The 23,574-nt window shown below is 43.6% G+C and overlaps 1 protein-coding gene across 7 annotated transcripts in view; it reads left to right on the top strand.

Annotated features, from left to right (window-relative positions):
- Positions 1-23,574, top strand: part of utrn (utrophin) — a 314,619-nt gene that overhangs the window by 119,007 nt on the left and 172,038 nt on the right. For 5 of the 7 annotated variants that reach the window (XM_055885258.1, XM_055885257.1, XM_055885262.1 and 2 more), the window contains 23 exons: positions 1,138-1,299; positions 1,461-1,592; positions 1,735-1,908; positions 2,139-2,294; positions 2,493-2,663; positions 2,819-2,998; positions 4,151-4,279; positions 5,715-5,885; positions 6,011-6,247; positions 6,866-7,003; positions 7,432-7,536; positions 10,842-11,006; positions 11,180-11,352; positions 16,193-16,343; positions 17,024-17,199; positions 17,682-17,817; positions 18,675-18,818; positions 19,015-19,167; positions 19,371-19,472; positions 19,652-19,796; positions 19,965-20,182; positions 20,421-20,538; positions 22,983-23,188. In XM_055885258.1, the coding sequence (XP_055741233.1) occupies positions 1,138-1,299; positions 1,461-1,592; positions 1,735-1,908; positions 2,139-2,294; positions 2,493-2,663; positions 2,819-2,998; positions 4,151-4,279; positions 5,715-5,885; positions 6,011-6,247; positions 6,866-7,003; positions 7,432-7,536; positions 10,842-11,006; positions 11,180-11,352; positions 16,193-16,343; positions 17,024-17,199; positions 17,682-17,817; positions 18,675-18,818; positions 19,015-19,167; positions 19,371-19,472; positions 19,652-19,796; positions 19,965-20,182; positions 20,421-20,538; positions 22,983-23,188 (3,642 nt within the window). Of the gene's footprint in view, positions 1-1,137; positions 1,300-1,460; positions 1,593-1,734; positions 1,909-2,138; positions 2,295-2,492; positions 2,664-2,818; positions 2,999-4,150; positions 4,280-5,359; positions 5,412-5,714; positions 5,886-6,010; positions 6,248-6,865; positions 7,004-7,431; positions 7,537-10,841; positions 11,007-11,179; positions 11,353-16,192; positions 16,344-17,023; positions 17,200-17,681; positions 17,818-18,674; positions 18,819-19,014; positions 19,168-19,370; positions 19,473-19,651; positions 19,797-19,964; positions 20,183-20,420; positions 20,539-22,982; positions 23,189-23,574 lie in introns of those variants that run through there. The other 2 variants (XM_055885260.1, XM_055885264.1) reach the window with 2 other exon arrangements.

A 23,574-nucleotide genomic window follows, 5' to 3' on the forward strand; every position in this document is an offset into this window, starting at 1 on the left:
AAACTGGCTCTCATGTGGACCACCACAGGAAAGGAAGACTGCAGAGAGTTACCTCTGCTGCAGAGGATAAGTTCATTAGAATTACCAGCCTCAGAAATTGCATCCCAAATAAATGCTTCACGGGGTTCAAGTAACAGACACATCTCAACATCAACTGTTCAGAGGAGACTGCATGAATCAGGGCTTCATGGTCGAATTGCTGCAAAGAAACCACTACTAAAGGACACCAATAAGAAGAGACTTGCTTGGGCCAAGAAACACAAGCAATGGACATTAGACAGGTGTAAATCAGTTCTTTGGTCTGATGAGTCCAAATGTGAGATTTTTGGTTCCAACTGCCGTGTCTTTGTGAGACACAGAGTAGGTGAATGGATGATCTCCAAATGTGTGTTTCCCACCGTGAAGCATGGAGGAGGAGGTGTGATGGTGTGGGGGTGCTTTTCTGGTGACACTGTCAGTGATTTATTTAGAATTCAAGGCACACTTCACCAGCATGGCTACCACAGCATTCTGTAGCGATACGCCATCCCATCTAGTTTGTGCTTAGTGGGACTGTCATTTGCTTTTCAACAGGACAATGACCCAACACACCTCCAGGCTGTGTAAGGGCTATTTGAGTGATGGAGTGCTGCATAAGAAGACCTGGCCTCCACAATCACCCGACCTCAACCCAATTGAGATGGTTTGGGATGTTTTGGACCGCAGAGTGAAGGAACGGCAGCCAACAAGTGTTCAGAATATGTGGGAACTTCTTTAAGATTGTTTGAAAAGCATTCCAGGTGAAGCTGGTTGAGAGAATGCCAAGAGTGTGCAAAGCTGTCATCAAGGCAAAGGGTGGCTACTTTGACGATTTGTTTAATACTTTTTTGGTTATTACATGATTCCATATGTGTTATTTCATAGTTTTGATGTCTTCACTATTATTCTACAATGCAGAAAATATAAAAAATAAAGAAAAACCCTTGAATGAGTAGGTGTGTCCAAACTTTTGACTGGTACTGTATGTCCTGAACATATCAGCATTATGTCCGTTTCTATATTTTCTAGGCTGTTAACAAGCAGATAAGTATATGTTTGGAAATGTACTTGTCTATATATTATGTATATTGACTTAATGTTGATATTACATCCATCTAGGCTGTGAACCGTCAGATCAGTCTAGAGCAGCAACTGGCCACTCTGAAGGAGAATGAGCAGGTTCTCCAGGCTCTGCAGGAGTCACTGACCCAGCTAGACCACACACTCACCTCCTACCTCACCGACCGCATAGACGCCTTCCAGCTACCGCAAGAGGCACAGGTACACACATACAGACAGACAGATACACACACACACAAACTCATCTTCTATCTGACCGACTACATTGACACATCCCACAAACAAATGTAGCGAATGCCAACAATTACTTCTTGGATGTCAGTTTAACCCCTGACCTCTAAACCCGTCTCCATCCTTTGCAGACTATCGGGGCAGAGATTGCGGCCCATGAGGTGACAGTGGAGGAGCTGAGGAGTAGGAACGTGGGTAATCTGCCTCCTGCCACCCCAGAGGGCAAGGCTGCTCGTAGTGGAACCATGTTGGACCTGCTGCAGGTACTGACCCCTAGTGGACAGGGGGTGAAATTGTTCTCATTAAAGCCTATAGGGATAACATAGGAGTTTATGATTTATTGAAAATGTTGTTGTCTCTGCAATTATTCTGGTTGGTCATTATGCTGCCTCTTCCGTCTTTCAGCGGAAGCTGCGAGAGATCTCCACTAAGTACCAGCTGTTCCAGAAGCCTGCTAACTTTGAGCAGCGCATGCTGGACTGTAAGAGGGTTCTAGATGGAGCCAAGGAAGAGCTGCACATTCTAGACATCAGGGAGGTGGAACCCCAACAGATCCAGGCCCACCTCATTGGCTGTATGGTGAGACCTAGAACTAAAACACTTTGAGAAGTCTCTTACAGGTGTGCATGTACATGCGCACACACACACACACACACACACACACACACACACACACACACACACACACACACACACACACACACACACACACACACACACACACACACACACACACACACACACACACACACACACACACACATGCACACATTCTCCCTCACACTCCGTCTGTCTCCTTAACCCTTCAGAAACTGTATAAGGTTCTGAGTGAGGTGAAGTTAGAGGTGGAGACAGTGATAAAGACAGGAAGACAGATCGTCCAGAAACAACAGACTGACAACCCCAGAGGCATGGATGAACAACTGACAGCACTTAAACTGCTCTACAACGACCTGGGAGCACAGGTAATACACACAGAAGTGACTATAGTAGTTTAACCTTAGGACATAACAGTCTGGTCTTCTCACTTGGTCAGCTGTGCCATCATGAATAGTTGCGTTCTTAAAATAAACAAGATACTTCTACCTAATTTCAAAAAAATGAGGATATCGTCATTTTGACCAACCAAACAGCGAGCCCATCGTCTCTTCTTCTCTCTCCAGGTGACAGAGGGGAAGCAGGACCTGGAGAAGGCTCTGTCTTTGTCTCTGAGACTACATAAGGACAGCGCCGCCCTACAGGACTGGCTGACCACCAACCAGACCCTGCTGCAGCAGAAAAACTCCTCTGGAGACATGCCTGCTGATATAGACAGTGAGATTGCCTGGGCCAACGTGAGTCACGTGTGTGTGTGAGATGTGTGTTCACCGGGCTTGCTAGAATAGTTAGTTTGTTGAAATGTTTATTTGGCTTTTGTGTCTGTGTAGAGTGTGGGTGTGCAGAAGATTTGTGTTACGTTTGTATAACGTGTGTGTGTGTGTTCCCCCAGGACATGCTGAAGGAGTCGGAGCATCGTAAGGCAGACCTGGCTGTGCTGATGGAGACCAGCGCTGGGCTGCAGGGGCTGGTGGAGGGGAGCGAGGGCCCTCTGGAAGACAAGTTGTGTGGCCTTAACGAAGGCTGGGGACAGGTCCGCACCTGGTCCGAGGACTGGCTGAGCACCGTTCTGGTGGGTTCACACTTCACTATCATAGAGACAGAATTAATAGAGAGGTAATCTGATCTAAAGTAATGGTTGAGTAAAGTAATGTGTACATGACTGCAAAACATCATGTCAGAAGGGACATTTGGAATAATTCCTGCATCTTGCCTCAGCACTCCGTTTCTCTAGAGAGAAATCAAGTCATTCACTAGAGAAATCAAGTCATTCACTAGAGAAATCGGAGATATCAAGTCAAGAACTATGTGGGATGCTGCGCTGAAGGGAGTTGGAGTTTTCATTAAGCAAATATTCAACCTAGTTCAATGCAGACACATGGTAATTACCTACAATGATCCTAATCCATTGCGCCATTTTGTTGCGGCATAGAGATGGATCAGAGAGGAAGAGGCGAAGCGAGAGTCTGCCCAAAATAAGCCCAATGGGTTTATTTTGGACCTAAGCTTATCACCTGCCTTCCCGCCTTTGGGAGAACAACTTCCATTGTTAGAGCATAGACATGAGCATCTCGTCATTACATACAGATCTCTGGACTGATACACTTTTACGTCTGTTACGTTAGGTTAGATACACACAGACCGCTTAGACCGCATAAGAGAGCAATGTACACAACGACGAGAGGGACAGTTCGTGAAAGTATACCTTATCTACTTTGAAGAACTAGTAAAATGATTTTGTCAGACAGCTCTGCAGCATACTTAGGCAGATTAGCTAAATAGGATGACTAAAGACAGTACTTTATGGGTAGAACAGAGTTAACATTACATGGCTTGGCTGGCTGACTGCTACTGCCTGAGAGGAGATCATTTTAAGGAATAAAAAAATAATAAGGTAATCAAATAAAAATGAAGTAATATACACAACTGAAATATTTGGTTATTTATTAGTCATTTCCTATTTATCTATTGATGTTTATCCAATGTGGACCTGACCGAGACAATGGAATATTTTAAGATGTTTTGTCAATTGAATGTTCACTATTTTTAGCTTAGGAATTTCCATTAAAAAGCTCAAAAAGTATGATGACGTCATTATTTCATGATACATTTCATGTTTTAAATTATCAAAACCGAAATCGATTTTTTAATCGCACCAAAAACGGAACCGACCTCAAATTCGAATCGCTCAGCACTACCATCTTTCTACCTGCGTTCCCTACAGAGCCACCAGAACGAGGTGGAGATCTTTGATGAGAACCTGGCCCACATCAGCACCTGGCTGTACCAGACCCAAATCCACCTGGATGAGACGGAGAGACTGCCCACAGTGGAGAGGGAGATAGTAGTTAAGGTGATAGAGACTGCCCACAGTGGAGAGGGAGGTAGTAGTTAAGGTGATAGAGACGGCCCACAGTGCAGAGGGAGACAGTAGTTAAGGTGATAGAGACAGAGAGAGTGCCCACAGTGGAGAGGGAGATAGTAGTTAAGGTGATAGAGACTGCCCACAGTGGAGAGGGAGATAGTAGTTAAGGTGATAGAGACTGCCCACAGTGGAGAGGGAGATAGTAGTTAAGGTGATAGAGACAGAGAGAGTGCCCACAGTGGAGTGTGAGATGGTAGTTAAATGTAATGTAAATGTAGTTAAGGTGATAGAGACGGCCCACAGTGCAGAGGGAGACAGTAGTTAAGGTGATAGAGACTGCCCACAGTGGAGAGGGAGATAGTAGTTAAGGTGATAGAGACAGAGAGACTGCCCACAGTGGAGAGGGAGATAGTAGTTAAGGTGATAGAGACTGCCCACAGTGGAGAGGGAGATAGTAGTTAAGGTGATAGAGACAGAGAGACTGCCCACAGTGGAGTGTGAGATGGTAGTTAAATGTAATGTAAATGTAGTTAAGGTGATAGAGACGGCCCACAGTGGAGAGGGAGATAGTAGTTAAGGTGATAGAAACTGCCCACAGTGGAGAGGGAGATAGTAGTTAAGGTGATAGAGACGGCCCACAGTGCAGAGGGAGACAGTAGTTAAGGTGATAGAGACTGCCCATAGTGGAGAGGGAGATAGTAGTTAAGGTGATAGAGACAGATAGACTGCCCACAGTGGAGAGGGAGAGATAGTAGTTAAGGTGATAGAGACGGCCCACAGTGGAGAGGGAGATAGTAGTTAAGGTGATAGAAACTGCCCACAGTGGAGAGGGAGATAGTAGTTAAGGTGATAGAGACGGCCCACAGTGCAGAGGGAGACAGTAGTTAAGGTGATAGAGACTGCCCACAGTGGAGAGGGAGATAGTAGTTAAGGTGATAGAGACAGAGAGACTGCCCACAGTGGAGAGGGAGATAGTAGTTAAGGTGATAGAGACTGCCCACAGTGGAGAGGGAGATAGTATTTAAGGTGATAGAGACTGCCCACAGTGGAGAGGGAGATAGTAGTTAAGGTGATAGAGACAGAGAGACTGCCCACAGTGGAGAGGGAGATAGTAGTTAAGGTGATAGAGACAGAGAGACTGCCCACAGTGGAGAGACAGGAGAGGACAGGAAGGGAGATGGTAGGAGAGAGAGAGAGGAAAGGAGAGGAGGGGAAGGGAGACGGTAGGAGAGAGAGAGGAGAGGATGAAAGCATGGGGAGGGAACTGAAGGATAAAAATTAAATATTGGTTGATTACAATTGAATTTTTATTAGAGCCTATTACCAGAGTTTAGGATATAATTAGCCTGGGGAAATAATAATTGGAGTAATAGCTATTGATGAACCTGTTAATGTGTAAATAGTTTGATTGATGTGTGTGTAGACCCTGCTAGAGGAGCTGGATGACATCACTCTGAGAGTGGACAGTGTGAGAGACCAGGCCATCATCCTAATGACCAGTAGAGGTCCTGCCTGCAGAGACGTAGTAGAACCCAAACTGGCTGAACTCAACCGCAACTTTCACAAGGTCTCCCAATGCATCAAAGCTGCCAAGGTACAAATACCCTCACAACACTGTTTCACTGTGTTACAATCACAACTGTCTAGAGCTTTATCATGCAAACTGTAGATAGATACATACAGTGGGGTAATTCTCTCTCTTTTGTTTCTGATACCCAGATGTCCACCACTCTGGAGCCTGGGACTGTGGATATGATTCAGCAGATACAACAGATCTCTCAGATTCCTCACCAGATCTCTCAGCTCCAACAGGACCAGATTGCTGAGCTCCAGCAGAGCCAGTCAGAGGAGGCCCTGAACTCCAGCCTGATGCAGACCTTTGAGGGGGAACTAGAGGCAACACTCAGGGCCCTTGAGGATCAGCAGGACCCCACACACACCCTGGATGATGACAAGGTATATATTGTACAGATACTTTCTCTCTTACACACACACACACACACACACACACACACACACACACACACACACACACACACACACACACACACACACACACACACACACACACACACACACACACACACACACACACACACACACACACACACACACACACACACACACACACACACACACACACACACACAGTGGTTAAGTTTATGACTGGTCAAACAAAGAACACAAAGTGCTGTATACAGTGTCACAGACAAACAAGGGTGTGATTGGGCAGTCTGTCCTCAGAGTGTGTTATCAGGGACTTATTATTGTGTAATGCGGCTGAACAAATCACACCAGCCCAGACCAGGGTCAATGTCAGTCAGGAAGCAGAGTGTTTTTCTTACTCCTGTCTGTCGACCCTCGGCTCTCTGGAAAAGGACATCATTTAGGATTCTTCAAGCTATTTTTGGTTCGGATTCACAGTTTAATTTATTTTTTGTTTTTGATTATGGGCGTAATGTTCATTTTCTAACCTTGGAAAACCCTAGTTCAGTTGTTTGATTGGTTTTGATTGAAAGGGAGTCTTTGTTTCCATGACAACGTTCACTGTGACCCTGTGTGTTGACCGGTCAGATGGATGAGGAGAAGGCTGGCATGGAGGAGCTGCTGAGGAGAGGAGAGGAGGTGCTGCTCCAGACTGCAGACGAGGGCCAGAGGGAGGGGCTGAGACTCCGGCTGCTCCGGCTGCAGGCGCAGTACACCACTCAGAGGGTGAGAGAGAATGATACACAATCTCTACACTAACTCAACAATCATGTAACATTTATATCCTAACACTGTAACCATACAATAATAGCATTAACAACAATACATCACACAGATTGAGGGAGTAAGAATAAAAACCCATTTAATTTACCAACTACATGTGAGAGAGAGCATAGATACTCAATAATAAGATAAAGTGCATTGCAGCATTTCAGATGTAAATGTATTCCTGTCTCGTAGTATAGTAGAGCTCTGTTTTAAGATCTGGAGGACCGGTGGCCTTGGCCATGTTATGCAGGCTCTCTGTTTGCGATTAATTCCGCACAGTATGGCCTTGTCTGGTGTTTGTGTGTGTGTGTGTTTGTGTTTGTGTGTGTGTGAGTGGGTTTGTAATTGTGTTTGTGTGTGTCTAAATTCCTATCTTGTCTCTACAGGAGTTTAGGGTGCTGAGAGTGAGACAGGTGGAGGTCTCCATGGACGACGACTCTTCTTCAAACAGCTTCACAGAGCAGAGAGACAGACAGGACCTGACTGCAGAGGTGAGTCACATTCTGTACTGAACAAAAATATAAACGCAACATGTAAAGTGTTGCTCCCATGTTTTATGAGCTGAAATAAAAGATGCCAGAAATTTTCCATACGCATGTTTACTTCCCTGTTAGTGAGAATTTCTCTTTTGCCAAGATAATCCATCCACCTGACAGGTGTGGCATATCAAGAAGCTGATTGAACGGCATGATCATTACACAGGTGCACCTTGTGCTGGGGACAATAAAAGACCACTCTAAAGTTTTGAGGGAGCGTGCAATTGGCATGCTGACTGCAGGAATGTCCACCAGAGCTGTTGGCAGGGAATTTAATGTTAATTCTCTACCATACGCTGCCTCCATGTCATTTTAGATTTTTTGGCAGTATGTCCAATAGAGGTCGACCGATTATGATTTTTCAACGCCGATACCGATTATTGGAGGGCCAAAAAAAAGCTGATACCGATTAATCGGCCAGTTTTTAAAATGTATTTGTAATAATGACAATTACAACAATACTGAATGAACACTTATTTTAACTTAATATAATACATCAATAAAATCAATTTAGCCTCAAATAAATTATGAAACATGTTCAATTTGGTTTAAATAATGTAAAAACAAAGTGTTGGAGAAGAAAGTAAAAGTGCAATATGTGCCATGTAAGAAAGCTAACGTTTGAGTTCCTTGCTCAGAACATATGAAAGCTGGTGGTTCCTTTTAACATGAGTCTTCAATATTCCCAGGTAAGAAGTTTTAGGTTGTAGTTATTATAGGAATTATAGGACTATTTCTCTCTATACCATTTGTATTTCATTAACCTTTGACTATTGGATGTTCTTATAGGCAATTTAGTATTGCCAGTGTAACAGTATAGCTTCCATCCCTCTCCTCGCTCCTACCTGGGCTCGAACCAGGAACACAACGACAACAGTCACCCTCGAAGCAGCGTTACCCATGCAGAGCAAGGGGAATAACTACTTCAAGTCTCAGAGCGAGTGACGTTTGAAACACTATTAGCGCGCACCCCGCTAACTAGCTAGGCATTTCACATCGGTTACACCAGCCTAATCTCGGGAGTAGATAGGCTTGAAGCACTGCGAAGAGCTTCTGGCAAAACGCAGGAAAGTGCTGTTTGAATGAATGCTTACGAGCATGCTGCTGCCTACCACCGCTCAGTCAGAATGCTCTGTCAAATCATAGACTTAGTTATAACATAATAACACACAGAAATACGAGCCTTAGGTCATTAATATGGTCGAATTCGGAAACTATCATCTCAAAAACAAGACGTTTATTCTTTCAGTGAATCTAACGGGTGGCATATCTAACGGGTGGCATCCATAAGTCTAAATATTCCTGTTACATTGCACAACCTTCAATGTTATGTCATAATTACGTAAAATTCTGGCAAATTAGGCGGCCCAAACTGTTGCGTATACACTGACTCTGCATGCAATGAACGCAAGAGAAGTGACACAATTTCACCTGGTTAATATTGCCTGCTAACCTGGATTTCTTTTAGCTAAATATGCAGGTTTAAAAAATATATACTTCTGTGTATTGATGTTAAGAAAGGCATTGATGTTTATGGTTAAGTACACATTGGAGCAACGATACGCACCGCATCGATTATATGCAACGCAGGACCCGCTAGATAAATTAGTAATATCATCAACCATGTGTAGTTAACTAGTGATTATGATTGATTGATTGATTGTTTTTTATAAGATAAGTTTAATGCTAGCTAGCAACTACCTTGGCTTCTACTGCATTCGCGTAACAGGCAGGCTCCTCGTGGAGTGCAATGTAATCAGGTGGTTAGAGCGTTGGACTAGTTAACCGTAAGGTTGCAAGATTGAATCCCCCGAGCTGACAAGGTAAAAATCTGTCGTTCTGCCCCTGAACGAGGCAGTTAACCCACCGTACCTAGGCCATCATTGAAAATAAGAATTTGTTCTTAACTCACTTGCCTAGTTAAATAAATATAAAATAAAGGTGTAAAAAAAAAGATATATGCCAAATCGGTGTCCAAAAATACCGATTTCCGATTGTTATGAAAAATTGAAATCGGCCCTAATTAATCGGCCATTCCGATTAATCGGTCGACCTCTAATGTCCAACCAGCTTCACAACTGCAGACCATGTGTAACTACACCAGTCCAGGACCTCCACATCCGGCTTCTTCACTTGCGGGATGGTCTGAGACAAGCCACCCGATGATGAAAATGTGGGTTTTGACAACAGAAGAATTTCTGCACAAACTGTCAGAAACCGTTTCAGGAAAGATCATCTGTGTGCTCGTCGTTCTCACCAGGGTCTTGACCTGACTGCAGTTCAACGTCTTAACCGACTTCATTGGGCAAATGCTCACCTTCGATGGCCACTGTGCTCTTCACGGATGAATTCCCCATGGTGGTTGTGGTATGGGCAGGAATAAGCTACAGACAATGAACACAATTGCATTTTATCAATGGAAATTTGAATGCACAGAGATACCGTGAAGAGATCCTGAGGCCCATTGTCGTGCCATTCATCCGCTGCCATCACCTCATGTTTCAGCATGATAATGGACAGCTCCATGTTGCAAGGATCTGAACACAATTCCTGGAAGCTGAAAATGTCCTAGTTCTTCCATGGCCTGCATACTCACCAGACATGTCACCCTTTGAGCATGTTTGGGCTGCTCTGGATCGACGTGTACGACAGCGTGTTCCAGTTCCCACCAAATATCCATCTTCACACAGCCATTGAAGAGGAGTGGGACAACATTCCACAGGCCACAATCAACAGCCTGATCAACTCTATGCGAAGGAGATGTCTTGCACTGCATGAGGCAAATGGTGATACCTTTTTTGTAAGGTATCTGTGACCATATCTGTATTCCCAGTCGGAAAGTCAATATATTAGGACCTAATGAATTTATTTCTATTGACTTATTTCCTTATACGAACTGTAACTCAGTTACTCGAACTGTAACTGTAACTGTAACTGTAACTGTAACTAAGTCTTAGAAATTGTTGCACGTTGCGTTTAACATTTTTGTTCAGTGTATCACTAGTATTACACATCACCTATTATCTTATTCACTGTCCTTTTAATGACCTTGTTTTGTTGTGTGACGTATTTATGACAGTCAAATTAAATGTGATATCAAAATGTTGACATTTGATGCTTCCCACAGACTCATGTTGTTGTGTTACCTACCTTAGTTGAATGTACTGGTTGTCGTTCTAAGAGTGTCTGCTAAATGTAATTGCAAAATGTCTGATTCACACACGATTTACTACTTCTAACATAATATCATCTCTTGCCAGCAGATGGAGCCAGAAGACAGGGTGCCCTCTCTCAGTCCCTCAGACTACCTGCTGAATATCAACAAGGTTCTGCTGGCCATGGCCGACAACGAACTGCTGCTCAACTCCTCCGAGCTCAGCAGTGGTCTCTATGAAGACTTCTCCAGCCAGGAGGACACACTGAGGGTGAGAGAGGGAGGGAGGAGGGGAAAGGGGTTAGGGATGAGGGGAGAGATTGGTCCTGTAGGTCTGAACGGATACCTCTCACTCTTTTACTTACGTCTCCCCCCTCCTCTCTCCTCCCTCTCTCTCTTGTCCCCCTCTCTCTCCTACCCCTCTCCTCCTTCTCTCTCTCCCAGAGTATAAAGGAGAGTCTGGAGTGTGTGGGGGAGCAGGTGACGGTGATCCATGAGCGCCAGCCTGATGCCATCCTGGAGGCGTCGCAGAGAGAGGTGGCACAGATAGGAGACGCCCTCACCCAGCTCAACGCAGAGTGGGACCGCCTCAACCGCATGTACAACCACCGCAAAGGGTGGGTGACTCACGGTCAACATTGTTACATAGTACCTGTCAGGTGTTCATACACAATGAGCACTAAAGAGCATAAGGAAAAAGAAATGGGAAACAAAATGCTAATTGTAGCATCACAATAAAGGGAAGAAGAGCAGCCGTAGTCTTTGGTGGTCCCGTATTGCATGTGAGAGGATATGTTTGTCGCCTCGAATACGGGCACTTAGATGTAGCTTGATGTAACTCTGATCACTGATCCGTCAGTGTCAGCCACACACACACACACACACACACACACACAGAATGACGTCACTAAGTCATGATCTTGTCTCCATCCTGTCTCTGTACTAGTCTGTCAGGGAGTTTCATCCCCCACTGACCTAGCATGTGTACAGAGTTAATGTCAGTTATCAGATATTGACCACAGACAAGAGAGGATGGAGAGATATGCCAGGGCACAGCACATTGTTTCCTTAGCTAGCTAGCTACATGCTGAATGTATCTGAAATTACATGATCAATTGATGTTTACTGGTCATGAAAAGCATTCCTTTACTAGCTGTATAAGTCTGATAATAGAGCTAAGTGTGGAATAATCGGAAATGTGTTGTTCTGACTATCCTCTTCAAGACGTGACGATATTAAAACCAAATTGTTTAAATATTTATTTAACAATCCCTTGAAAATGGGTCTCTGCCCCACAGCAGCCAAATCGAACGCACTACAGCGTATTGTGACATTTTATTGATAATGACCTAATCTATCTTTATATAGAGATGGTGGTAGTTCATTGTGAGGTTCATTGGTATTTTCTCCGGTCATTCACTGGCGTCCCACACATATGTTACTGTTTAATGGAAGTCAGGAACGGGGCAACGTTTTTCCTTCTCCTTTCTCTTTATTGGAAAAATAAGGAATTTCCCAGTGGAAACAACCTAATTCTGATTCCGGATTGATTCCAGAATCCACCCACCAACACCCACAAAAGGAATAATGAATGAATTGTTTAAAAAAACTAAACACGGGCATTGGATACCATGAATCGATTTATTAATCACTTTATTTATTCATTATTGTTACAGTTATGATATATATCATGTTATTTCTATTTATATAGTTTTTTAATGACCATTTTCATTATTTTATTTCACTTAGTTATGCATGTTTGATCTCAGAGCCAAAGATTTTCACTGTACCCTGGTAGTACACAATATCAGGTTTCCCATAATCACACCTGCAACCCTTTACATGTGACTATTAAACACTCTGAATCAGAATCAGAATCTGAATAAAGGCAAATCACCTGGAGGGATGGTATTTGTTCTCAGGTCTATTTAAAATGTGGGAATCAATTAGTTCCACTATTGCTCAATGGTTAATACAAGTGTTCACAATAGTTAATTTGGGTGAAATGTGAATACAGTACTAATTTAGCTTTTATAAAAAAAAAATGACACCCGGTGTTCTCACTATCGTCCCCTATCTTTGATAAACACAGATATTAAACTGTTTTTCTAAATGTTGTCGTCCCGTCTCGAGACTTACTTACCCAAATTGTTCCACACGGAACAAAGCGGGTTTAAAAAGCATTTATCCTCAGATAACCGACTATTACATACAGTATCTTACATGCTTCATCAGAAACAACAGCTCCTTGGGCTGTGTTGTCTCGCCATGCAGAAAAAGCTTTTGATAGACCAGAGATATGACCATTCTCGTCTGTCTTGGAACATATGGGAATTGGCTCATTTAAATGTATTAAAATACTATTTACCAATCCCACAGCCATAGTAACAACAGGCAATACCTGCTCTGCTCCGTCCGTTCAGAATCACTAGAAGCCGCAGACAAGGCGATCCAATTTCGCCTTTGCTATTCTTATTATCCATGGAACTCCTGCCCCAGGTAATTTGTCAATAGAAAGAAATAAGACCTATTTCCCTCAAATCTACTGATCACTTCATCTCATTATATGCAGAGGATATTGTACTATATCTAGACAATGTATTTCAATCACTCCCAAATGCATTAAAGTTCATAGATAAATTCAACTTCATCTTAAGTTATAAAATGTATCTAACCAAATCGGCCCTACTGCCTCTCAAGACCCCGATGGAGGACTCCATCTCTACGTATGAATCCCAATCGGTTCCCATTTAAAGTATTTGGGAGTAGATATAGTTCCTTCCTTAGATAAAACCATTACCAGAACATTTAACAGAACAATCAATTCAATCTGACCTCAGTAGATGGAATAATATCCAAGTTGCTTTAACCGGGAGAATATCTATTGTCAAAATGAATATACAGTCGTATGAAAAAGTTTGGGCACCCCTCTGAGGCTGCATAATCATTTACTCTGTCGTCACAGACAATGATCACAGTGGCATGCCATTCATTTTCTAATAAAAGCTGAGTACTGGGGTGTTGTCCAGACAAAGATTTTTAGTGTAGCAATATTAAGTTGTATGAACTTAAATCAGATGTGAAAAATAGGCTGTGCAAAAATGTGGGCACCCTTGTCATTCTGTTGATTTGAATACCTGTAACTACTTAGCACTGATTAATTGGAACACACAACTGGTTTGGTGAGCTCATTAAGCCTTGAACTTCATAGACAAGTGCATCCAATCATGAGAAAAGGTATTTAAGGTGGCCAATTGCAAGTTGTTCTCTTTGACTCTCCTCTGAAGAGTGGCAACATGGGGGCCTCAAAACAACACTCAAATGACCTGAAAACAAAGATTGTTCAACATTATGGTTTAGAGGAAGGCTACAAAAAGCTATCGCAGAGATTTAAGCTGTCAGTGTCCACTGTGAGGAACATAGTGAGGAAATGAAAGACCACAGGCACAGTTCTTGTTAAGGCCAGAAGTGGCAGGCCAAGTAAAATATCGGAGAGGCAAAGGCGAAGGATGGTGAGAACGGTCAAAAACAGCCCACAGACCACCTCCAAAGACCTACAACATCATCTTGCTGCAGATGGTGTCACTGTGCATCGTTCAACAATTCAGCGGACTTTGCACAAGGAAAAGCTGTATGGGAGAGTGATGCGGAAGAAGCCTTTACTGCACACACGCCACAAACAGAGTCGCTTGAGGTATGCAAACGCACATTTGGACAAGCCAGCTTCATTTTGGAATAAGGTGCTGTGGACTGATGAAACAAAGATTGAGTTATTTGGTCATAACAAGGGACGTTATGCATGGTGGCAAAAGAACACAGCGTTCCAAGAAAAACACTTGCTACCCACAGTCAAATTTGGTGGGGGTTCCACCATGCTGTGGGGCTGTGTGGCCAGTGCCGGTACTGGGAAGTTGAGGGTCGCATGAATTCCACTCAATATCACCAGATTCTTGGGAATAATGTTGAAGAATCAGTCACAAAGTTGAAGTTACGCCGGCGCTGGATGTTTCAACAAGACAACGACCCAAAACACTGCTCAAAATCTACCCAGACATTTATGCAGAGGAACAAGTACAATGTTCTGGAATGGCCATCCCAGTCCCCAGACCTGAATATCATTGAGATTCTGTGGGATGATTTGAAGCGGGCTGTCCATGCTCGGCAACCATCAAACCTAACCGAACTGGAGATGTTTTGTAAGGAGGAATGGTCCAAAATACCTTCATCCAGAATCCAGACACTCATTAGAGGCTATGGGAAGCGTCTAGAGGCTGTTATTTTAGCAAAAGGAGGCTCTACTAAATATTGATGTGATTTTTCTATTGGGGTGCCCAAATTTATGCACCTGTCTAATTTTGTTTTGATGCATATTGCACATTTTCTGTTAATCCAATAAACCTCATTTCACTACTGAAATATTACTGTGTCCATCAGTTATTTGATAGATCAAAATGATATTGCTGATCCAAACGCCCAATTATTTATAAATGGAAATCATGGAAATTGTCAGGGGTGCCCAAACTTTTTCATACGACTGTATTGCCACTGTTGAATTTCTGTAGTTCAAAGCTTCCCATGGCTCCCCCTTCTGGCTATTGGGATCAAATTCATAGTGCTGTTTCTGGGTGGGAAGGGAGGATGTGGGCAGGTGGATTGGGACTAAGGGGGGGATGGTTGAGGTTATCTTTTGTATGCATTTCTATAATTTTCTTTGTACCTATAACCACCTCTCTGAAAAAAATGACAAAACTAAATAAAAAGTTAGTCACGTCAGGCAACCCCAGTTCATAACATGAACCCCAGTTCATAATCCTTAAACAGTTCTTGTGCTAAAATTGTGTCAGCCATAACATGTGAGGATCCCTACTACAGAAATGTATTTGGGAGAGGTCCTCATTCAGTCCATTATGAGGGAATTACAACTCACAATAGATTCCATAATAATAGAGGCTACAGCCATATCAGGACTTTAACAGATTAACAGATTCCAGATCTACTAGTTTCCACCCTAATGGTTAAGGTTAGGGGTTGGTCTGGGTAAAACTAGTTTCCACCCTAATGGTTAAGGTTAGGGGTTGGTCTAGGTAAAACTAGTTTCCACCCTAATGGTTAAGGTTAGGGGTTGGTCTGGGTAAAACTAGTTTCCACCCTAATGGTTAAGGTTAGGGGTTGGTCTAGGTAAAACTAGTTTCCACCCTAATGGTTAAGGTTAGGGGTTGGTCTGGGTAAAACTAGTTTCCACCCTAATGGTTAAGGTTAGGGGTTGGTCTAGGTAAAACTAGTTTCCACCCTAATGGTTAAGGTTAGGGGTTGGTCTAGGTAAAACTAGTTTCCACCCTAATGGTTAAGGTTATGGGTTGGTCTGGGTAAAGTTAGTTTCCACTCTAATGGTCAAGGTTAGTGGTTGGACTAGTTCAACTCAACTGATTCTATCTGCTGTCCCTTGTCTGTGTGTAGGAGTTTTGACCGTGCGGTGGAGGAGTGGAGACAGTTCCATTGTGACCTGAACGACCTGAGCCAGTGGCTGACCGACATAGAACAGGTGCTCACTGAGGGAACAGGACCTGATGGACAACTGGACCAGGACACAGCCAGGACACACCAGGAGGTGTGTGTGTGTGTGTGTGTGTGTGTGTGTGTGTGTGTGTGTGTGTGTGTGTGTGTGTGTGTGTGTGTGTGTGTGTGTGTGTGTGTGTGTGTGTGTGTGTGTGTGTGTGTGTGTGTGTGTGTGTGTGTGTGTGTGTGTGTGTGTGTGTGTGAGAAATAGAAATGGAGTGTGTGTATAACTCACTCACTTCAATGAGAATTCTGACATGTTTTATTTATGATAAACACAATTATTTCCATAATCTGAATACGATCAAACAAATCAGACCAGTATGTTTACGTTAGCAACTGATGTGGTTGGGGAGTTTTGCTGAGAGAAAATGTATGTCTTTGAACGTGAACAATACGGCTTCTCTTCTTAATTATCCAGCACTTTTCACGCTCTGTCGTTCATTACAGTAGAGGAAGAGGGAGAGAGGGGGGGAGAGAATGGAAAAACAAGGAGATTAACATTTGTATTGCTAATATTATATAGTATCTCTACAACTAACATCATAATTATCTGTAGGATGCGTGAAACAACTACCTTGCTTGTTACCGTTAGAGTCCAATCTATCCAATACCTATAGTTGCAATCCATTATTCATACCAGCTAATTTCCAATTGAGTCACTCTGTTGATTAATACAACTTTTTCCCCTAGTGTTATGTTGATCAGTAAGCCCCTCTCTCTTCCCTATAGGAGCTGGAGGAGGGTCTAGCCAGTCACATGCCTGTCCTGGCCGGGTTGAGCCAGACAGGGGAGAGGATTATTGGACAGCTGTCGGCCCCTGACGGGCCCCTGATGGAGAACAAGCTGGAGGCCCTGGGACAGCGCTGCAGGGCCGTGCAAAGACAGGTGCTGGACAGACAGCGCAGGTAACCACGGAAATGAACACCATGGAAACGAAGCACAGTCACCCTAAAAATAGTACCGTTTTTTAAGGGTGATATGAAGGGCATTTCGGGCCTCAAATTGTGTCCAATGGAAAAAGCATGTTTTAAATATTTTTGTATGTTTATATGAGGAGGATTAACTAGACTGTTACTGTTACTATGGTGCAGATATGCGCCAATAAAATGTTTATGCATTTTTCCAAAAGTATGAATATTTTCTGCATCAATGTCCTAGGCTGTAATGTTTGATATCAGCATGATGGATCAGTATACAAATATATCCTAAACGTTAGGATTAGGCCTACACACGGCAGCCGTAGAGAAATAGATCTCAATCTGTGTGTGTGTGTGTGTGTATGTGTGTGTGTTTGTACCTGTGTATGTATGTATGTGTGTGTGTTTGTACCTGTGTATGTATGTGTGTTTGTATGTGTGTGTGTTTGTACCTGTGTATGTGTGTGCAGGCTGGCTGGAGGTGACCCTGCCTTATCAGAGCTGGTGAGGCGTAGTGGAGACCTGGCTCTGTGGCTGCAGGAGGCTGAGTGTGCTGTGAGCTCTCTTCCCGTCACCGCTACCGACAAGAACCTCAAAGAACTCAAGGTAAGGCTCAGGGCCAGAACCTGTTGCCCCCCTAATCCACGTCTTTTCCAACCCCTTCATTCACCCCTTAATAATCCCATTACCCTCTTTTCATCTCCCATCTCTACTTCTCTTTCATCTCTCCCTAACCCTCCTACACCTCTTTCATCTCTCCCTAACCCTCCGACACCTTTCATTCTCTCCCTAACCCTCCTTCTCCTCCCTTTCATCTCTCCCTAACCCTCCTTCTCCTCTTTCATCTCTCCCTAACCCTCCGCCACCTCTCTTTCATCTCTCCCTAACCCTCCTTCTCCTCTTTCATCTCTCCCTAACCCTCCTTCTCCTCCCTTTCATCTCTCCCTAACCCTCCTTCTCCTCTTTCATCTCTCCCTAACCCTCCGCCACCTCTCTTTCATCTCTCCCTAACCCTCCTTCTCCTCTTTCATTCTCTCCCTAACCCTCCTTCTCCTCCCTTTCATCTCTCCCTAACCCTCCTTCTCCTCTTTCATCTCTCCCTAACCCTCCGCCACCTCTCTTTCATCTCTCCCTAACCCTCCGCCACCTCTTTCATTCTCTCCCTAACCCTCCTCCGCCATCTCTTTCATTCTCTCCCTAACCCTCCTTCACCTCTCTTTCATTCTCTCCCTAACCCTCCTTCACCTCTCTTTCATTCTCTCCCTAACCCTCCTTCGCCTCTCTTTCATCTCTCCCTAACCCTCCTTCGCCTCTCTTTCATCTCTCCCTAACCTTCCTTCACCTCTCTTTCATCTCTCCCTAACCCTCCTTCGCCTCTCTTTCATCTCTCCCTAACCCTCCTTCGCCTCTCTTTCATCTCTCCCTAACCCTCCTTCACCTCTCTTTCACCTATCTCACTCTAGGCCCTGGCTGAGGAGATGGACGCCCAGAACGAGCGTCTTGGTTGGCTGAACAAGAACGGCCCCCAGATTCTGGCCAATCAGAGTCCTCAGGAGAGAGATCAGCACAGGAGCAAACTCAGGACCATCAACCTCAACTGGAGCAAGGTGAGAAGGACCTATTCAACCTACATTTCCTAATGAACCTAATGCAACTAAGTAGCCTTAATGTCAACTTAAACTGGAGAAAAGAGGGTAACAATAAAAAAGTGCCAATGGAAATTGACAATCTCTCTCCTTCTCTCCATTCCTTGTCTGTCTGTCTCTTTGTCTCTGATTTCCTTCCTGCCTGCTTCTCCTCTAGGTGACTCAAGAGTTGTTAGATAAAGTAGGAGAGGTGGAGGGAAACCTACAGAGTCATGGTCAGTTCCAGGACAAGATGAACAGAATGACCGACTGGGTTCAGGTCACACACCAGAGCCTCAGTGGGAGAGGTGTAAGCCCTGCAGAGAGCCAGGTAATATGCACACACAGCACATTGGCTAAACATGCTAAATTGAAGATGCTTGGGCAGAACCTTAAATCCAGTGTTTTATTGTACTTTGTTAACAAGGTCTCTTTATTTGATTGGACTATAACTGTCTCCTTTAGATGATGACATTCAGCCACTCATTTCTGTCTGTCTGTCTCTATGTCCGTCTGTCTCTCTCTGTGTTGTAGGTTCTGGCAGCAGCTATGAGGGAGCGTAAGAGAGAGCTAGAGGAACTGTTGGCCCGCTCCATAGAACTACAAAGACGACAACAGTTGCTTCCCCTGGAGAAGGTCTGCTTTGCTTTGGCCAACAACAAGCATAACACAGTTGCATCAACACACAATGAACAACAAATACCCCATGAAACAACACTACAACAACTACACGTTTGTGTGACTGTAGTCACAATCGACTGCAACTCCAAGTGAAGACAGATGTATGTGTGCTCTCCTGTGCCCCCTGTGTGTAGAGTAAGGTAGAGCAGCTGGCGGCAGACTGGAAGGCTCTGGACGGAAGGTTGAAGGAATCTCAACACCCACCTATGTTGTCTCCATTGCAACATCCTGTTTCTTCTCCATGGAACCACCATGTCGCCCAACAACAACAACTCTCGGGTAACTTAACCAAAATGATCAATTACTAGTTACTACTTTATAACATTACAATCTGTTTTTAACAACAGAATTTGTAATCTGGCAATGGCAAAACTAAATACAAATAAACATTGGATTGAATCAAATTGGCCTCTCTCCACCTCCCTCCTCCCCTGTGTCCATCCCCAGTGTCAGTGGTCCCATCGGCAGTACAGATGGCCAGTCTGATGAGTGAGGACCGGCACCACCAGACCCCCCGCAGCCCAGAGCTGGTGGCCCCCACAGATCTGAACGAGACGGCCACAGAGCTGGCTGACTGGCTGCTGCTCATCACACAGATGCTCAAGTCCAACATCGTTACTGTAGGGGACACAGACGAGATACGCACCACCATGGGACGCCTACAGGTGTGTGGGGGAATTAATGGGGACTGGTGATGACTGGGTGATGACTTTAGTCACTGAGAGTGTGGTTACCTGTGGCATATACTGTAACTTGCCATGAACATTGAGTGAGTCTGTGTATGTAGGTAAACCTCTGTAGCATAAACCTGGGAGTCGTGTTTGGAATAGTATTTGCACCTGTGGTTGTGGTTACTGTAATATGTTCATGTAAAAAGGACTTTATAATAAATATTCTGTCCAGGTGACTAAAAGTGACCTGGAGCAGCGTCACCCCCAGCTGGAGGACATCTTCACTCTGGCCCAGAACATAAAGAACAAGACCTCCAACCTGGACGTACGCACCTCCATCACTGAGAAACGTATGTACCGTATGCTCATAGGAGAAAGCAGGAAGGTACACCTCACCTACCCAATCTTGAATTCAAGCTAACAACCCACAACTAGGGCTGTTGCGGTGACCGTATTACTGCCACAACGGCGGTCACGAGTCATGACAGGAGTCAAATTCCACGTGACCATTTAGTCAGGGTAATTAGGCTTCTCCAAGCTCTGATGCTGCTGATGCTCATTAGTAGCATACCAAACTTGCTAACTGCCTGCTACTCAGCACTCTTGTCCCTCTAATTACTCTGACATCAATGCAAATTTAATCAAAAATCACTTCACGAGAGCCCATGAGCTAATGTTGCGCAACATGTCTATAGGCTATACAATTAATTGCGTGAGAAAACAGAGTGATGGCCTCTATTAAAAAGAGGATCCCATCAGCTTTCTATAGGCTAGGCCTATTGTATTTATTTAATTTCTCAACTTTCTAATATGAAGCACATTGCTTCTCTTTACAACAGGAGTATAGCCTACCTGGCTGGCATAAAAATTAACCACGGTAAAAGTGTCCTCCATTCGCTATTTAAGTGCATAAATGACATGTCTTTTTTCCGCTGCCCCTGTTTCGAGACAGGTGCATGATAATGGTCCATTCTATATCAAAACAAATTTCACACATATATTATTAAGCATATGTAAAGACCAGACTAAATCAAGAAGTGTCATTAGTGACAATATTAGCCTATCACTTGAATGATTTATGATCACTTGTGAATGATGCCCATCGCATGCTTTTTTTGCGACTTTTTCAAATCATAGTCACACACCTCATGTAGCCTAGCCCATAGGCCTATATGTTTTTAATAAGGTTTGTATCACAACTAAAGTGGCCAAATAACTTCTTAAAATGAAGCACATGAATCTGTTTTACAATGGGTGTAGAGCCTCACTGGCATACATACGCAGCGGGTGAGTTTCAAGTTTGGGGAAGTACATTTTCAATGTAAAAATGCACCTTTATAATAAAAGCATTACATGCATAATCACACATGCATAATCACACTTTTGATAATGGTGTTTTCCTGTTAACGGAATATTCATGCTTATAGCCTACTGCAGTGTGCGCATTGCTGTGCTTATAATGTGAAGAAATAGCCTAATAGTTTATCAACATTTTAAGATAAACATTCTCATCTGTCATGTCAGGCTCATTGCTTAAAACAGGTTTTTTGATGCTAGTGGTTGTATTAGTTTGGGCTCTATCGCATCCCACAGCTGTCCCAGACTGTTTGGAATATTTATTTCTCGCACAGAATAGAATATGTCAACTTTTGTACTATGGGGGATAGTAGATTGACATAGGCTAGGGATTTTTCTGTTGGTTAGGCTTACTCATCTTGTTGACTGACGAAAAGTAAATGTTGACAATTCTTCCAATATGTGCCTTGGAATTGGATAAGGACGCGCGCAGTTGCATCCCCAATGTGTCTGTCTTCACTTGTAGCCTGTGTGAAAGACCCGGTCACGTGACGGGAGAGCCATGTGAGTGAGAGGTGCTTCGGCACACAGCCCAAGGACACAACGACCACTGGCCGCAAAGGCATGGATTTAGGGAGCATTACGGCCACACAAAGGGGATGCAGCCGGGAAATTTGAGGCATTATCACGTGCTTGTCAAATTGTGAATGAGAGACTAATGAAGTGTGTACAGCCTGCGCAGAGCTCATGCCTTTCATGTAACTTTTTCAAATCATCATTAGAGTCTCATCATGCAGCCTTAGAATGTATAAAACATCTAAATAAATAGCCCAACATTTGTATCACAACTAAAGTTACATAACTCTAAATTATCCATATAGGAGTACCTGTTTCTTTGTTAACACCTCAACACAGAATAGCCGCATGTGCACACTCCCTCAAATCATTTGGAGAAAATATCCTTTCTATTTTATTCAGCTTTGTTCATTTGTATTCTTAATAATAATACTATAAAATTATATGAAACAATGCCACGGAATTCTAAGTAAATCTTGTCTGCTAAATGAACTAGTGTAGCCCACAGCCATTTGGCATAGCCAGATCAGGACCTAACATATGGACAACTCAGAGTATGCTATTCTTTTCTAATGAAATAGACTACATTTTCTTCATATCATGTTTGTTTAGACCTGTCTAAAATAAGTAATGGATTTATTATGATGGTGTAGGCTATATTACATGGATTTATTAGACTTTTAAAAATGTAGATGTTCCAAAGGTCTGCATCAGTGGCTTGCAGACTATGCGTGGAAGACAGGAGATGCTTAATGTGTTTATGTTAATTAACGGTCAATTACCATGAGACCGTCAGTTATTTGCTTGACAATCATCGGCTGACAAAATGTCATGACTGCCACAACCCTACCCACAACCATTACTTTCTATCTGGTAATATTACCACCGCTATTTATCTTTCTCCCTCCGTCTCTCACTGCAGTAGAGAAGGTACATAGCCAATGGGACAACACGCAGCACGGCGTAGAGGCACGGCTCCAGCAGCTGGACAGTATGATTGGCCACAGCGACCAGTGGGAGGAGCAGAGGCAGGAGGTGAAGGCTCTGATTGGTCAGAACGAGGGGCGCCTGCACAACCTACTGCAGCTCTCCAGGGAACCCCTGACCAAACAGCTCAGTGACAACAAGGTGAGAGATACACTGACCCTTCACCTTTGAACTACTGACCCCCTGCTCCATTAGCCAAATGGGAGTAGCACCTAACCACTGATAAAAGGTCCGATATTTTTCATTATGTTAATCTTTAAGGTTAGGATTGGGTAGTAATCTGATTCTAAATCTGTGACTCAAAACTGTTCTTGGAAAGTATGTTTATGTGTGTTTGCATGTTAGCCCGATACATAACACACATATTTTGTACCATTCATCATGCGTTTTAATATCACAGGTGTGACATGCTGATTATGACGAGTATATGTAAATGACAGGGCTTACTGTTGGTATGTCACGACTGTTATTGATAGTGTTAATGAGAGCTGTTCAAACATGCCTTGCAAGCAGATAATGGTATGTAT

Source organism: Salvelinus fontinalis, chromosome 27 (assembly GCF_029448725.1).
Source record: "Salvelinus fontinalis isolate EN_2023a chromosome 27, ASM2944872v1, whole genome shotgun sequence".
Classification (NCBI taxonomy): Eukaryota; Metazoa; Chordata; class Actinopteri; order Salmoniformes; family Salmonidae; genus Salvelinus; species Salvelinus fontinalis.